The following is an 18222-nucleotide window of genomic DNA, read 5'->3' on the forward strand; positions in this document are numbered from 1 at the left end:
CGTATCTCCCGACAAGTAAGCAAATGTTCCGAACATCTGTAATCTATTCTTCACTGTGTTCTTCACTGTGTTTTTCACTTAAATGATCCTGTGTTCACTGTTTTTATTCTATTCTTCACTGTTCTTCACATCTCCTAACTTGTCGGGAGATAATATACACGGGGAACAGTGAAGAATAGATCGCAGATGTTTGCATACATCTGCTAACTTATCTGAAGACATTCTTTTTCAATTAAATAAAACATTTTATTCCCGAACCATGGTCGCTTTGAAAAAGTCCCATTGACTAAAACAACGTGCGTGAAAAACGCACCGAAAACGCTAATGACTCCAAGGAAAAATGGAACAAAAACGCAGCCAAAAACGTCAGTTTTTCACGCATTGCACCCTGACGTAAAATGCAACGCTAGTGTGGAAGGGGCCTTACTGTCGGGTGCAGGGCTCTGGGCAGGCACACCCTCTCTCCCAGCATCCAGGTCCCATCGGCATCTGGGCTCCAGCTTTCCTCCACACTTCCTTCACTTCTGATGACTCTCGGGCCACCAGGGGCTGGAACACCTTAGCTCAGAACTCACCGTTGATACTACCGGACAGTCTCCGGGTTCTGAATCCTGTAAGACTGCCAATAGAATGACGGATTCAGAGCTGTGCACCTTGTCAGTGTGACATTCTGGGGCATCAGGTGTGCTCACTATAGTCTGAGCTGTCTGGCGTTTGGTCAGATGCTTGGGGCGTACTTGGGTGTGACACTCTGCAAGTCATGTGGGGTTTACACAGTAACTGAGTGATCTAGGATCAACTCACTGGCCTTGCTGAGCAGATTGCTGCTGCTGCTGCTGCTGACACATGGGTCTAACCGGGCTTAATAGTGGGCCACTGGGGAGGCCACCACATTCCTGGGCAAGGACACCTGTGGCGTGGCCTAGATACTCAGTGCAAAAAAAATAAAAGGTTTGGTCCAGTGGGGTGTGCCTAGGGCTGGGGCAGACAGGATTTGCCATCTTAAGGCTGTGGAATGCATCAATTGCCTGAAAGGGGCAGCATGAGGCTGGAGGCAGCAGACCTTATCCCAGGCCTGCAGGAGCTGGCCAGTCCTAGAAACATGTGAAGAGGCTTAGGGCCTCAGGGCAGGGGCACATTCTGGACTGCCAGCTTTCTTTCCTCTGCCAGGTATCTGCCTGCGGCTGAGAATCAGTGGCCTAGGAAGACCACCATCTCCTGGCAGTACTGGAGGTTGTTTACGGAAGCTTTGCAACCCTTCTGGAACAAAAAAAGACATAAGGTAAATAGATGCATCCTGGCAAACCTGAAAAAGAGCGGCACAGAAACAGTAGGTTATTTGCATACTATAAAAGGACATCATCCAGTAAGGGGCTAGTCTGCCAATCTACTCCCGGTATGGCCTTAGAGTACTGGCTGAGCAAGTTTAACCCCCACCCCCCCCCCACCCCCTTTGTGGGAATCTGCACCAGGTAAACTGAAATACTAAACTGGTAAAGGCAAATAGGTACTGGCAATCTTCATGTAGGGGCACAGAGAGGAAAACATTTGCCAAATGAAAAATAGTTTAGAATTTGGCACTCTTGGGGACTGCTGCCAGGGTGGGTTAGGGACCACTGGTAATAGCTTCAGTGCACTCATTGGCAGCTTTGAGGTCATGGTCCATCCTACATGTATCCGGCTGTCCTTTCTGTGTCTTTTTCCTTAATGAGAACAGGTTAAATCATCACTGGGCTAGCAGGGGAGGAGTCCCACATCAGTTCTACAACAAAAGGAACTGTCTTTGGGAGGGTGTGCTCGCTGAAGTCCTCGTCCGTTACCAACCCCCTCCCTACTTCCTCCCTGTTCGGGGCGTCTCAGTTTCCTAGAATGTGGCCACTCGCTTCAGTCACTTTGGTAATGTCTCTCCTCCCCGCAAGTTGAAGCACGCCCATTTGGGTCTATCGACTGGTACCTACGGAACTATTGTCAGTCTCACTTTGGCAGTGGTCTGTGAAACTTCTGATCCTGGCCACTGTTTCCAACTGGCTTTCTGTCTTGTTGGTCCCACTGTACGTCAGTCTGGCAGAGATGTCTCTAGTCCGTTATCAAAACAGTGTAGTGTACATCTAGTCCAGTTGCCAGCTGTCAGGTCATACCCCATGTGTCCAAAAGCCTCTGCTCATCATCTAATCTAGCCATATGGGATTTTCCCTTAACTATCTCCAGCCCCGCATTCTGTGCTATCTCTAAAGTTCTGGCGAGACTGGAACGTCTCAACAAAAGCCAGGTATACTTAAATGAAGTGTTGGTGTTTAGGAAAATGAGTTATAGAGTTGGGGGCTTGTCCTTGCTAAGTCTGATGGTGTTAGTCTTATGGGGCATACAGGGCATACTGCATTCTTGCCTCAACAACAGCTCAACATGGAGAAATTCTCCTTTCTCTACAATTCAAGGTCACACACTGCCTGTCAGCTGTGAGCATAACACAGATACAGCATTCCAATCTAAAACAGCCCAGATTTGGAGCCCCCCCCCCTTCCCCCGTGATCTTCTTTTTCAACGTACAGGAGATGCTGTAAAAAGCATAAGCAAAACAAACAACCTCGCACTCCAAGAATTATCTTAGCAGAAATCTTGAATCAGGTGAAATCAACACTGCCGGCGTTTTATTCCAGACATCTTTCAAGATTCTCCAAGGGTTCTCATCTGCTAAACTACTACAACAACCAGTTGTTTTCTACAACTCTTATCCTCAACCAGCCTTTATGGCTGCCAACAGAGTAGAGTCATAGGCAATTCTAAGATGGCCGCCACTGAAGGATGATAGGGCATGTCATCTTCTCTAACTACCAGGTACAGGGGTGTGACTAGTGACATGGTCTGGGGAGAAACTGGGGGGCACCAGAATAACAAGTCTCTCCTGACTCCCTGAATCCACCCCTCTGCTGATATGGGTTAAGGGGGTGGAGTCTAAGAGGGTGCTAGTCCGGATCCTAGACACCATCTATTTTTCTTTTTTTTTTTTCAGGGAGGAGAATATAATAAAATCTTTTTCTCAAATTCTCTCCACATCAAAAACTTTGAAATGTCCTTCATTGCCCGTCTCTCTCTTCATCGGGCACTCTTTTTGGACTCCTGTCACTCAGACCAGTGACTACGGACGGACCAGGACGAAGTCCCCAGTAATCAACCCCATTCCCTTTCCACTTTCCTTTCCGTCATAGTATACTTTCTTTTCCAACTTCAACAACTTCAAGCCAACCTTCACTTCTTGTCTTTGAGCCAGCCACTGTTTTCATCAAGTGCTGTCTCCTACCTTTGCACACTCAGGGGATCATCTAACATACCCAAAACCTTCAATACCTCCTCATGACTTCCTTTCACCCACTCGTTACCTTTCCTGTGTGACACTGTGTCAGTTCCCTTTTTAGGTCTGCAATGCCGAGCTGTCTTACTTTGCTCACTACCCATATTGTGATCTGTGGAATACCTGTTTTGTTCAAGGGCTATAGATATCCTCTGTAAATACAGCTCCAGACTACCCCGCTAACTATCAGTAAGTACAAATTAGAGACCTTCACACAATGTTTCAGAAATCAAGGAGTTAACGCTCAACTGTAAAATCTCCATCACTGTCCCTGAGACACTACTGTCCATTACTGCATCACGGAGCCGATCCTAACCCCGGAGGATAGGTACATAAACCTGGCCAGGGTTTGTCTCTGCAAACTTCCAGATACTATACACCACTTACAGAAACAAAACTCAAAACAGTCACAATCACAAATACTAGCAGAACTACCTCAACAATCCACAGGGGGGTACTGCAGACCTTTTTCTACAACATATATGGTCACTGTCAGGTCTCAAAAGTCAGTCATATCACCTTACAAGGGGTTCTTTGCCAACACAGTGAGCCCAGGCTATAGTGAACAGTAAGAATATATTAAACACAGAGGCAGTCTTACTTTGTCCAACCAGTCTGTGAAACAGAAGTGACATATCAAGGTAGACAAATAAAATTTGCTTTCCTTTGGTGCATCATTGTCAACTTCATTCAAAAGAGCGGCATAGACTATTATGAAGCATGCCTAAGTACTCAGCTGTCCACACCTGAGCCCCACGTTCAAAGGGCGCAAAAATGTAAAAGAGACCATAAGGGTCTTTGGATACACGAGGCTTTTAACCGTCCCCATCCGCGTTGCAAGGTGATTTTCGAACCATATGAGTCTTTTTTTTTCCAGCACTGGAATGGATTGAGTAACACAGAAAAGACACACTGTCCTTACTGAAGATTAGCTCACGACAAGACTACTTTATTTTTGGCACTGAAACACTTATATAGAAAAGCATAAGGCGCGCACAAGCGGGCAATACTATTGGGTGGATTGACCCTGGAAATGCAACACTATTGGATGTAAGCACACAAAGGAATGTAGAACCATTGGCTGTCTGCACACAAACAAAATGCCCCGGTGCTGCCCTGAATACCTTCCCCTAGGTGGTGCTAGCGAGCTCTAAGTCTTTGTGTTTTCTACCTTACTTGTTTGACTAGAAACTGCACTCAAACTTTAGTTTTCACTAGACAAGTTATGTGAAATGAATGCTGAGTCCTTAAAATGGCTGAAAGTATGTAACATGGCGTCCGAGACCAGTGCGATATCCTTAATACCTTGTTTTCTCATGTCCTTCATGTTGGATCTTTCCAGGAAAGTTGTGGTGGAAGGAGGAGCGGAGAGGAAATCCCCTCATCAGTGACAGAGGAGGGTAAGAGCCTTTCATGTATCTTGTGGGTTATTCTTCCCTTATACATTGCAGGGAGAGATCACATCCAGGGGAGGAGATGGAGATGACATAGACACCGGCTCATCTGTCTCTGGTCTCCTCCTCCAGTCGGTCTGATCAGTCTATACCCAAATGTTCTTAAGTCAGGGGGCGAACAAAATTTATTGGTCCTGGGGCCATATTGTCATACTGCTCAACTTTAAGGGGTTGTTCCAGTAACCAGCACCCTAGATGCACAAACCACCCCAATACAGCACAAAATGCCACCCCAGAAATGATAAATACCACAATAGAGCAATAAATACCCCCCCCCCAGCACCAAAATACTGCATTCAGAGCAGATAATAATAATAGAGAAGCCCCCATAACAGATGACGATAAGAATGGAGAGACCCAGAGCAGAAGATAATAATAATAGAGACCCCCAGAGCAGACAAAAACCCCTCTCTCTGCTCTTTGCACCACAGAGCAGCTTCTTCTCTCTTCATGTGCTGCTCTGTATCCCACGCTGGTTGTATGTGCTGGCATCAGGACCCGGAGCAGAGCAGTGCCAGGAAAGGAAGAGGCCTGAGAGCAGTGCATTACAGCTGCACCAGTGCATAGAACCAGCGTCAGAAGGCAGGACACAGGGGAGCGGCAGGGGAGGACCTGGGTGCAGCGAGGACTTGTCTAATAGCTGCAATGGGACCTGACAAGCTGTGCCGATTATGCATTCTCTTCTAGGCCAGTGGTGGCAAACCTATGGCACGGGTGCCAGAGATGGCACTCAGAGCCTTTTCAGTGGGCACCCAGGTCTTTACCCCAGCACAGAGTTTGTCAGATAGGACTCAAGATTTTCTCCTGTGATCCCATACAGCCCAGGATGCGCCATGCTCAGCACTATTTTAAAGCGACTCCCTTGGCTGCCAGGACTATAGGATGAGCCAGAAGGTGTGGATAGAGATGGATTGTCATTGGAGCTCCTGCTCTGGGTCCCCTTATTCTTTCTCTTCAGGGCACCCTGGAGGGAAGCTACAATCCAAATTTCTCAATCATCTTTCTATTGTATTGGTGAACTCAGGACCCCAATACGATTAAAACCTGTGCTACAGCAAGAAGCAATAAGTTACTGCTTACATTGTCATGTTGGCACTGTGTGACATATAAGCGGGTTTTGGTTGTAGCTTGGGCAATGTAGCTTTGTCTCCAAAGGGTTCGCCATCACTGTTCTTGGCTGTTAGTTGAGATGAATGTGAGTTGCACTTCATGCACATGCTCAGTAGTGAATCTCCTCCGCACAGATCAGAAGGGAGTAAAAACCCCCTGGAAGGAGAGTGTGAGAGATCACAAGCCTCCTGCCAGGCTCTTGGCACAACTCCCTGAACTGGATGGCTCAATGGAGACTCTTTCCCTACCCGTCTCGACCTGCATCTACACTGCAGAGCTCCCTGCGTCCTATATTCCTGCTCCGCTGTTTCCGGCTGTGGTCACAAACTGTGTATAGAAACGCAATTCGGATGAAGCCGGGGAGGAGCTTCTCTCGATCGGCTATGTGTGTACGCGGAGCTACTTCATTGTTTACATGCTGGTATAACTCCTTTTACCTCTTAGTGACGCGGCCTGAAAAGGCTCTAGTGATCGGGCATTTTTAGCGCATTTTCGTAAACCCTGGTTTAAGAGCCATAACTTTTTATAACTTACGGGACATATAGATCTAGTTAAAAAGGTAATAAAAGTTAACTTTTTTTTTAATTGGGGTTATAAGTGGAAAAAAGACCTTTTTTTTTCTCATATATAGTACATATATTTTTTAATTTTCAATTTAACTCAAAATGAACATTATTAATGAATTTTGTTTCAGTCGTTTTTGATATATAATGGGGCACATTAACTAAAGGTCCGCGGACCGCATCTACATCGTGTTCCCCGACTATTTCCAATTTGCACCGCATTTAACAGGGGTTTTTGGCGCACGCGATCGGATTTTAGTGCACAAAACGGGGGGCGTGGCCGTTGGACGATCCCACTGATTCAGACTAGGCGCGGGTTTTAAAATTCAATTTGTGTCAGAAGCCAAGCACTTACATGCACCAGGAAGAAGAAGGTGAACTCCGGCGGACCTGAGCGGGAAAGCGTCAGATGCAGGATATCGGGCGCACGATCTTGGTGAATCGCGCCGGACTTCATCCTCGTCGGACAGTCCAGATTGGGGATCGCGACAGTACCGGGTAATGGCGATGCCATTTTTTAGTGTAGTTGGGGATTTCTTTTGTTAATTACATTGTAATTAGTATATATAATGTCATTGTATTTTTAGGAATATTTATGAATATTTTTTTTGTGTGTGTTCTCCATGAGGTCATAAAAGACCACTGGGGCACATTTTTTTGTACAAGTTTTTCCCTGTAACTGAGGCATCTATAAGATCCTTAGTTACAGAGGAAAACCACTACCTGTTACTGATGGTGCTGATCAGAGCAGTACTGGGTCTAATTAGACCCAGCAGCTCTGATGAACCCCTTTAGGCCCGGATCTGCTTTAAGCTTCTGCTCTGCTCCTCCGTGCATCCTTTTTGTTTTAAAATTTTGGACAATTCTAATCTCTGCTGTGAGGAGGAGACTAGACACAGACTGCAGTAGTGGAGCCCAAATCAGTTCTGTAATTCTGTGTGCCGGGTCCTAGTAGTGATGTTCTAGTCCAGTGTCCTGTATATATGGCTGCCCGGGGCTCCCCCCCTGTGTCACCCACTGTCTAGGACTGTTAGGCTCCGCTCCAGGGGGAGATGGGAATCTCTGGTTACACAACCCTCCCATGTCCTGGAAGTAGAAGATTCTGGATTCTAAGGATTAGATTATTTCTTTTCTATTATAATGGAATTATATGTCAGTAGTTTATATTTGTAATATTCATGACTTTTCTATCCATAGATGACTGTATGTTACTGACTAATCGCTTTACTTCTGCTCGTAACTGGGAAAAGGAAACTTCCAATACTGATTTCTTGGTTATATTTTCCAGGAGATGAAAGTACAAGAGGTTCCCATGGACGTCCCCCCTCATCTCCTTGTGGTGAAGTAGAAGATAATCAGTCACATCTTTCCACAGAGGAGGGAAATCATGGAGAGAAGAGGCAGTTTTCATGTACAAAATGTGAGAAGTGTTTTAGTGAAGAAACAAATTTTCTCATTCATCTTCAAAATCACCGAGAGGGGAAGATTTATTCATGTTCAGAATGTGAGAAAAATTTTACCCATAAATCAAGTCTTGATCGACATGTGCAAACGCACACAAGGAAGAAACCATATTTATGTCTAGAATGTGGTCAATGTTTTATTCAGAAATCACATCTTGCTGACCATCAGAGAATTCACACAGGAGAGAAGCCATTTTCATGTCCTGAATGTGGGAAATGTTTTATAAATAAAGGACATCTTGTTCAACATGAGAAAATTCACACAGGGGAGAAACCATTTTCATGTACTCAGTGTGGAAAGTGTTTTAAGCGGAAGTCACATCTTGTCAGCCATCAGAGAATTCACACAGGGGAAAAGCCATATTCTTGTTTAGAATGTGGCAAAAGTTTTACACATAAATCGGTACTTGTTGACCATCAGAGAACTCACACAGGGGAGAAACCATTTTCGTGCCCTGAATGTGGAAAATGTTTTTACTCGAAAGCAGAATTACGAAGACATCAAAGAACTCACACAGGGGAGAAGCCATTTATATGTACTGAATGCGGAAAATGTTTTGGCGCAAAAGCAGATTTGCCAAGACATCAAAGAATTCACACAGGAGAGAAGCCATTTTCATGTTTGGAATGTGGAAAATGTTTTGCCTCGAAAGCAGAGTTACAAAGACATCAAAGAAGTCACACAGGAGAGAAGCCATTTTCATGTAATGAATGTGGGAAATGTTTTGCCTCAAAAGCAGATTTACCGAGACATCAAAGAAGTCACACAGGAGAGAAGCCATTTTCATGTAGTGAATGTGGAAAATTTTTTGCCTCAAAATCAGAATTACTAAGACATCAAAGAATTCACACAGGAAAGAAACCATTTTCATGTAGTGAATGCGGGAAATGTTTTATTCAAAAAGCACATCTTGTTCAACATGAGAAAACTCACACAAGAGAGAAGCCATATTAACATTTATTGCAACTTGAAAACCAATTGTATAGGATGACCATGAGCACACAATACGTGCACTGCTCTGCTCCTCACCTCATGTCTCATCTACCCTCTTATATGGATTGTGATCCCTCAGGGGCAGGGTCCTCTTTCCACATGTTCCTCATCACTATAGTTTTTGTCTTTTGTACTTGCATTTGTTTTTACCTTAAAGGAAACCTACCACCACGGATCTACCTATAAAGGTAGATCGGGTGGTAGGTGCATCTATAGGACTAATCCTCACGTCCCCGCAATCTTTTAATAACTTTTATTTCCCTATTATGCAGATTCACTAAAGAGGCTACTGGGGCGTGGAGTAGCCGGAGCTGAGGCTATACTCCACGCCCCAGTAGCCTCTTTGACCCTGCTACCGGATGTCTTTGGCGCGCAGCTCCTCGTCCGCGAAGCCTGCAGTGTGCGCATGCGCTGAACAGCAGGCCCGCTGATGGCATGCGCAGACTGCAAGCTTCTCAGGAACAAGGGCGCGCAGCCACGAGGAGCTGCGTGCCAAAGACAACTGGTGGCAGGGTCAAAGAGGCTACTGGGGCGTGGGGTAGCCCCACTGTGTAGCCTCAGCTCCGGCTACTCCACCCCCCAGTAACCTCTTTAGTAAATCTGCATAATAGGGAAATAAAAGTTATTAAAAGATTGCTGGGACATGAGGATTAGCCCTTAAAAGGGCTATTCTCACGTCCTATAGATGCACCGACCACCCAATCTACCTTTATAGGTAGATCTGTGGAGGTAGGTTTCCTTTAAATCTGCTGTGAAATTTCCTGATTATTAACTATTAATACTGCTGAGTAGATCCAAACTATGTATATGCTCCTTCTTTACACTTAGAAAACCTTTCTGCTCCATTGTTTTATTTATGGTGGTTTCACAATATTTTTATTAGGTTTTTCAAAAGTTTTTAGGAAGGGTACAAAAAAGAAAAAAAAAGGGGGGGGGGGATGTAAGCAATTTACATAACAGTGATCACAACTTGGCTGATCTAAAGAAAACAAAAGACCAGCCGGATACATTATAACTCTACAAGATAAGCTATCACAAGTAAGACAGGAGGGAAATGGAAGAAGACGTAGGGAAGGGAAGGAAGAAGGGAAGGGGGAGGTGGGTCCTGTTGAGAATAGGATTGTCATCCTTTGGATCAGACTCTTGATTGATATGCAATCCACATCTGCCATGTTTCATCCAATAATGTCATTTTATCCTGTACTGAACAAGTATTGAATCAAGCTCGTCATTTACCATTATCCACATCAGTTTTTGTTTAATCAAATCCACGGGGACAGTGGCTTTCTTCCAAGAGGTCGCAATCGTAATTTAAGCTGCCAGGAAGTAAAAAGGCAAGAAGCTGAGATGTGGGGGATCTTTTCATTCAGTAAAGCTTGGCTATATAAATTCGCCTCCAATATCTCTGAATCTTCGGGCATTCCCAACACATATGGAAATGGGTGCCCCTATTGCCGCATCCTCTAAAACACGTAGGAGAGTAAGTAGGGACCACTTGGGCAATGCGTACTGGGAGTAGATACCATCGAAGTAATACTTTGTTGTTAGCTTCAACTTATGCCATGTTGATAGAAATTTTTGCAGTGTTTTCTGTCATGTCCTGCCATTCTCTTAGAGAAAAGGATTTATTTAGGTCTCTCTCCCAAGCGAACATGTATCCCAGTTTCTTGTGTTGATCATTAAAGGGAACCTACCACCACAAATCTACCTATAAAGGTAGATTGGGTGGTAGGTGGATCAATGGGACGTGAGGATAGCCCTTTTAAGGGCTAATCCTCACGTCCCCACACTTTTTTGATAACTTTTATTAGACATATATTCAAATTTACTTATGCGGCTAACGGGGGCGTGGAGTAGCCGCATCTGAGGTTACACAAGGCGGCTACTCCACGCCCCGGTAGCCTCTTTTCCCCTCCTACTCACCCATCTTCGGCGCGCAGCTACGCAGAGCTGTCCGCGATCCTGCCGCATGCGCAGAAGAGCAGGCCCGCACCTGTTTCGGAGCAGTGACCGCGCAGGCGCGGGCCTGCTCTTCTGCGCATGCGCAGACGGAAGGTTCGCCGGACGAGGATGGGTGAGTAGGAGGGGAAAAGAGGCTACCGGGGAGTGGAGTAGCCGTCTCGTGTAACCTCAGATGCGGCTACTCCACGCCCCAGTAGCCGCATAAGTAAATTTGGATATATGTCTAATAAAAGTTATCAAAAAAGTGTGGGGACGTGAGGATTAGCCCTTAAAAGGGCTATCCTCACCTCCCATTGATCCACCTACCACCCAATCTACCTTTATAGGTAGATTTGTGGTGGTAGGTTCCCTTTAAGAATTTGATAGATAGTAGATAAAGTATGAGGAAGGCCTGCTTTAGTCAGATGTTCAAGTAATGTGTGTACTGTGATATCCAGCCACGTTTGAAGGAAATGATATATCTGTTGGAATCTAAACATCTGTCTCTGGCATATCATATTTAGATTTGTAGTGTTTGATTGATCTAAGGCCTAATCCATTATGAAAACCCCCTATACGATATAATCCTATACCATTGAAATGGACCAGGATGGAAGCCTGGAATAAATCTCGGGTTATTTAATATTCTATCAACAGGGATATGTGGGGATATGTGTCTATAAGTACATTCGACCCTATCCCAAGTTGAAAGCATGGAAGAGAGGAGTGGGCACATAATGAGCGGTCTCTCCCTGGGTCTCAGCCAGGCTAGGGCGTCTATCGGTATCTGCGGGCAGGCTAACTGCTCAATTTGCGTCCCGTGAGGCAAAGTTACTTTATTATGCGAGGTCACAAGGGTCGACAATCTGGAGGCATAGCAGTATTTAATGATATTTATCGCCCCTAGGCCTCCTTGTATCTTGAAAGTATACAGTGCAGTCACAAAGATCCTACTCCTTCTAGGTCCCCATACAAATTTGTTTATGTCTCTTTGCAGAGATTTTAGACTAATAATAGGTATATAAATCGGGACCATTTGAAAACAATACAAGAACTTTGGTAGTAAAGTCATCTTTACAGCCGAGATACGGCCCAACCATGAAAGATTAAGGCTTGCCCACCTATTTCATGTCCCTTCTCAGGGTATTGAAAAGTGGTTTGTAATTAGTTATGAATAAAGTATCAATGGAGGAGGTCAGAAACATGCCCAAATATGGAATTTTATCTTCCCTCCATTGAAAATGTTAATTTAGCTGCAAAACTTTAGCTGTTGAAGGAGGTACAGAAACATTCAAGGCAAGAGATTATAGGTGATAGGGGGCATCCCTGGCGTGTACCTCTTAGAATCGGAAAGGGTGTTGATAAGTAGCCCGCTAGATTAACCCTTGCAGATGGGGAAGAATATAGAACTTTAAGCAGGGCCGGCTCCAGGTTTTAGTGGGCCCCTGGGCAACATAGCCTTAGTGGGCCCCTCCGTGGGCCGCCCTCCAGTGGCCACACTGCCCCCCTTCCACCTGTGGACACACTGACCCCCCCAACCTCCTCCTGCGGACACACTGAACCCCCCCATCCCCCTGCAGACACACTGAACCCCCTTCTCCCCCTGCGGACACAATGCCCCCCCTCCCCCCGTGGACACACTGAATCCCCCCCCCCCTGCTGACACATTGACCCCCCCCCCCCCCCGGGCCTCCTGTACGTGCCAGCTCTGAAGCCGGCACACGTGATCCGATGACGTCATCATGTGTGCCGGCTTCAGAGCCGTCACATACCCTGCGGAGCACCGCATCGTGGGAACCGGGACAGGTGAGTTTTAGATTCTGCCTCTATGCTGCGCTCCCGACCAGCGCAGCATAGAGGCAGAAAAGTGATCGATCCGGATGGTGATCAATTGTACCAGTGTCTTATAGCGACACTGGTACAATTGATCCGGGGGCCCGAGTGGGCCCCTCCAGTACCCCGGGGCCCTGGCACTTGCCCGGGTTGGCCGGGTGCTGGTGCCGGGCCTGACTTGAAGCAAACCCAAGAACTTATTGCCAAAACCCCATCTACCTAATGTAAACTTCACAAGTCCCAATCTATAGAGTCAAAGGCTTTGTGTAGATCTAGTGAAAGGCGCATGATATTATTCATACTGTTGGCTTCTTTCCCACCCATATTTTGCTAGGGAAGTTAGGTCAATCAATCTGAGTTTGGTCACAGTGTGGAGTGTAATTTGCAATAAATGAGTTGATCCTAGTGTCCATATCTTTGTCAATATCTTAATATCTACGTTGATCAAAGATATGGCCCTGAAATTTTGGCATGAGGAATGATCTCTATCGGGCTTGGGTATGACCGAGATCATTGCTTGCAAAGATTCCGGCAGTGGGAGACGGCCTTCAAACAATTATAATATCTCACCATATGGGATCCCAGGATTGCACCAAATTTTTAAGATACAACACTGTGAACCTATCTGGGCCTGGTGCCTTAGAAGGTTTGAGAGCCCTAACAGCTTTGTCTACTTCTTATATTGTAATCGAGCTATCTAACTTCTGCCTATGGGCTTCAGACAAAGAAGGGATTGAAAAACGATTAAATATTTCCTCAGCCTTGGAGGCTTCAAATCTTCTATTATTATATAATTCTTTTGGGTGTTGAGATATTGCTCCCGGTGGGAGGCGTAGCCTCGGTACTGTGTATGTTCGAGGTAAGGGATTGAGGTTTCTAGCTTGTACTGTCTCTGGTTTATCACCATGGGAGAAAAAACGTAATTGAGACCAACTTAGGCTCCTTTCCGCCGAGGCGGTGAGGCAAATATTCAGCTCAGTTCTTGCTTCTTCTATTTCCCTACTTGAATCCATATTGGGATTGGCTTTATGTTTTTGTATTAATTCTATATAAGCGTTTTCCTTGTCTCTCAATAGGGCAACTTTTCATTTTTTAAATCTTGCAGCAATCTCCATGACTTTCCCTCTAATTACTGTTTTATGTGATTCCCAAAAAGAGGCCGGGGAAGCTCCATGTCAGGATTCGGGATCCTTGGATCCACTGGACCACCGCAGGAGGTGGTACTAGCCGGGACTGGAATCTAAGTGGCACCTGGTCTTCACCAGGGTACCACCAGGTCGTTCCACGGGTGGGACTAGCCCGTGGCGGCAGCCAAGGTCGAGGTACCCTAGCAGGGGCAGTCTCGTGGTCAGGGCAGGCGGCAGAGATGCTGGGGAGCCCGGGCTGGGACAGGTGAGTCCGAAGCCACGCCCAAAGCGGGGGCACACGGAGGGACGCGGGTGCGCCCACAATCCGAGACGGGGATCACGGGTGCACCCGTGATAGTACCCCCCCCCCCCCTTCAACCTCCCCCTCTTCCTGGGCCTGAGAAATCGCTGAAGCAGGCTCTTGTCCAGGATGTTATCCTCTGGCTCCCACAATCTCTCCTCAGGACCAAATCCTTCCCAGTCCACAAGAAAGAACCGCCTACCTCTCACCGCCTTCATATCCAGGATCTCTTTCACCTCGAAGACCCCGGTGGAATCAGCCTGTGGCGGTGGAGGAGGAGGAACTTGCCGGGCAAAGCGGTTCAAGATGACTGGTTTGAGGAGAGAAACGTGGTAGGAATTGGGTATGTGCATGCTAGGAGGCAGTCGCAATTTGTAGGCCAACGGGTTGATGCGTCTGAGGACCGCAAATAAACCCAAGAATCGGGGTCGCAATATGTAGCCAGGGATCTTCAGCCGGACATATCTGGAGGATAACCAGACCCTGTCACCGGGAGCTAAGACAGGAGATGGTCTGCGTCTCTTGTCCGCTTGACACTTGATCTGAGCAGAAGCTTGAAGCAATGAGGTGCAGACTTGACCCCAGATAGCTTTTAGGTCCTGTACCAAGTCCTCCACAGCAGTAACATCAGCAGACACGGGTAACGGAAGAGGAGGCCGTGGATACAGTCCATAATTAACAAAGAAGGGAGGAAAACTGTCAGAATTGGAGTCCAGGGATTTGTAGGAGAATTCCACCCATGAAGAGAAGAGAAGCCCAGTCGTCCTGACGGGTGGACACAAAGTGCCGGAGGTAGCAACCAAATGTCCCTCTCCACTTGGCCGTTAGACTGAGGGTGATAGGCGAAAGAAAAGTCCAATTTCACCCGCAGCTGGTTACACAGAGACTTCCAGAACTTGGACACAAACTGAATACCTCGATACGAAGCGATGTGCCCGCGAAGGCCATGAAGCTGGAAGATTTGCTGGAAGAAGAGGCTGGGAAGACGTGGAGCAGAAGGCAAACCTGGTAGAGGGACAAAATGGGACGTCTTGGAAAAGTAGTCACTTGCCACCCAGATTACAGTATTGCCAGATGATGTCGGCAGATCTGTAATAAAGTCCATAGCCACATGAGACCACGGGCAGGTAGACATGGGTAACGGCAACAGAAGACCAGCAGGTTTTTGTCGTGACGGCTTATTGCGCGTACAAGATGCACAGAAACCCACAAAATCCTGAATGTCCTTCACCAAGTCAGGCCACCAATAGAATCGGGAAATAAGGGCCACAGAGCGCTGCACCCCAGGGTGCCCAGCCACACAGAGAGTCCTGCCCCATAAAATCGGAAGCACAGGACAAGTTGTCAGCCTTGATGTTTTTCCCGACAGGACGAAAATGAATCTGAAAGTCAAAGCAGGAAAAGAAGAGGGCCCACCAGGCTTGACGCGGGTTCAATCGCTGAGCCGTCTGAAGATAGTTAAGGTTCTTGTGGTCCGTGTAAATTCTGACGGGAAAATGGGCTCCCTCCAGCAGATGGCACCATTCTTCCAAGGCAAGCTTGATAACCAGAAGCTCACAATCTCCAACAGAATAGTTTCTCTCCGAGGAGGAGAAAATCTTGGAGAAGAAGCTGCAGGTGAGAGTACTGGGTAAGGACCGGCCCAGCTCCCACTGAGGAGGCACTTCCACAAGGAAAGGCTTTTGGTATCAGGTCGGGTAAGTACAGATGCAGAAGAAAAGACAGTGAAAGCCTCCTTTGCTGCTGGAGACCAGACACGGGAATTGGCACCTTTTCTCATAAGCGCCACCATCAGAGCTACCAGAGACAAGAAATGTGGGATAAATTGTCTATAATAGTTTGCAAAGCCCAGAAATCTTTGAATAGCACGTAGTCCCACTGGCGTGGCCATTGAAGAACTGCAGACCATTTCAAAGGATCCATCTGGAGACCTTTGTTGGAGACTAAGTAGCCGAGGAAAGGAAGACTCCATTGGTGAAACAGACACTTCACGAGCTTGGCGTAGAGATGATTAGCCCGTAGGCGGCCAAGAACTTGCCGTACATGAGACTGGTGGGTCTCGAGGTCTGGAGAGAACACCAATATCTCATCTAGGCAGACCACGACACACGTATACAGCAGATCTCTGAAGATGTCATTGACGAACTCCTGGAAGACAGCTGGAGCATTACACAGACCAAACACGCAAGGTACTCGAAATGTCCATCTCGGGTGTTAAATGCTGTCTTCCATTCGTCTCCCTTGCAGATCCGGATGAGGTTGTAGGCCCCACGAAGGTCCAGCTTGGAGAAAATCCTGGAGCCATGTAGGCGGTGAAAGAGCTCTGTGATCAATGGAAGAGGGTAGCGATTCTTAACCGTGCTCTTAAGTCAGCAATAATCAATGCAGGGACACAGAGAGCCGTCCTTCTTGGCCACAAAAAAGAACCCTGCACCTGCTGGAGAGGATTACTTGCGTATAAACCCTCACTGCAGGTTCTCGATAATATACTCTGACATGGCAGCAGTCTCGAGTACGGAGAGAGGGTACACCCGACACTGTTTTACGACGGCCACGCCCCCCCCCCCATTTCTGTCGTGTGAGAGCCAGCGCCAATGTACCACAATCGGAACACGTGTGCCAAAATCCCGGGGCAATACGGTGCACATTGGAAAAATTCGGGAAACCTGGCGGTTTCCTTAGTAAATGTGCCCCTATACGTTATGTAACCATACTAACTTATCACAGTCTTCTGCTGTGAAGCAAGAAATAACTTCTAATAAATCTCTGCAGCATCTTTTGTCTCTTCTCTTTCTCCTTCTGCTCGCTGCAGGGGACATCTCTCCTGACACAGGCCCTCCTGCTTATTTTAACACTTCACACAGAAACCCTGATAACCTTATAAAGATTCAGTGTATCCCCTCTTCTCCTCCTCCACCCGTAACCCCTTTTAAATGTGCCTTATGGAACGCCCGCTCTGTGTGTAATAACCTAGAATCAGTTCATGACCTCTTTCTGTCCAAGTCTTTTGACAAGCTTGCCATTACGGAAACATGGATCCAGCAGGATGACTGCGCCTCCATTGCAGCATTGTCTTAAGGCGGTTTACACTTTTCTCACTCTTCCAGGCCAGAGAATAGGCAGGGAGGAGGGGTAGGTATACTCCTCTCTCCACAATGCACTTTCCAGGTCATTCCTCCTGTACCTTCTCTTACTTTCCCATCTTTTGAGGTCCATACCCTCAGACTTTTCCGCCCATTCTCTCTTCATGTGGCTGTAGTATACCGTCCTCCTGGCTCACCCTATCAGTTCCTTGACCACTTTGCCTCTTGGCTCTCTCACTTTCTATCCTGTGACATTCCAACCATCCTCATGGGAGACTTCAACATCCCTGTTAACACTCCCATTTCCCCTCCTGCCTCTCAGCTCTTAGCACTAACTACTTCTCTAGGTCTTTCACAACTCTGCGCTTCCCCCACTCATAGTGAGGGAAACATCCTTGATTTGGTCTTCTCCCGACCATCTTCAATATCTGATTTTACCAATTCCTCCTTTCCTCTTTCAGACTATAACCTCCTTTCTTTTAACTTCAATAATCCTTCTCATTCTCAGAAACCTTCCACCCAGCATTCATACCGCAACCCACGTGCAATAGATCCTCATCAACTCACAGAGACCCTTACAGTCTGCACTATCCCCCATCTCCTCTCTCACCTGTCCAAACCTAGCTACTAACCACTATAATCACACTGTCAGAAGCGCGCTAGATGAGAGGGCACCACTCACTGTCCAAAATTTTCAACACACATGCAGGCAACCTTGGCACACTGAACAAACTTGTTTCCTTCGGCAGTGCTCCCGGATTGCCGAATGTCTGTGGAGTGGACTAAAAAAAGAATAACTTAAATGGAAATCACTAAGGGACGCTGGTTAAAACCTCTTTTTTTCTACTAAATTGTTTGCTGACATGCTAAATCAGCTTGGCCAGTGCAGCACAAGGTGAGCCGGGGAATCCCCTTGTTTCTTTCATGGTCAGTAGAAGTAATCATAAAGAACAAAATCCAACAATAGAGATCTGGTAAACTGGTAATGCTTCTAAAGTAATAAA

At 46.6% G+C, this 18222-nt stretch overlaps 2 protein-coding genes across 4 annotated transcripts in view; one reads left to right on the forward strand and one right to left on the reverse strand.

Moving 5' to 3' along the window:
• LOC140119804 (uncharacterized) overlaps window positions 1–9105 on the forward strand; it is a 340011-nt gene extending 330906 nt beyond the window's left edge. For 2 of the 3 annotated variants that reach the window (XM_072139202.1, XM_072139201.1), the window contains exons 4-5: window positions 4692–4749; window positions 7765–9105. In XM_072139202.1, the coding sequence (XP_071995303.1) occupies window positions 4692–4749; window positions 7765–8894 (1188 nt within the window). In that variant the 3' untranslated portion in view covers window positions 8895–9105. The remainder of the gene's footprint in view (window positions 1–4691; window positions 4750–7764) is intronic. The other variant, XM_072139203.1, reaches the window with a different exon arrangement.
• Window positions 1–18222, reverse strand: part of LOC140119760 (uncharacterized) — a 215424-nt gene that overhangs the window by 37008 nt on the left and 160194 nt on the right. The gene's annotated exons all lie outside the window — the stretch shown is intronic.

The sequence above is a fragment of the Engystomops pustulosus genome, chromosome 2 (assembly GCF_040894005.1).
Source record: "Engystomops pustulosus chromosome 2, aEngPut4.maternal, whole genome shotgun sequence".
In the NCBI taxonomy this organism is placed as follows: domain Eukaryota; kingdom Metazoa; phylum Chordata; class Amphibia; order Anura; family Leptodactylidae; genus Engystomops; species Engystomops pustulosus.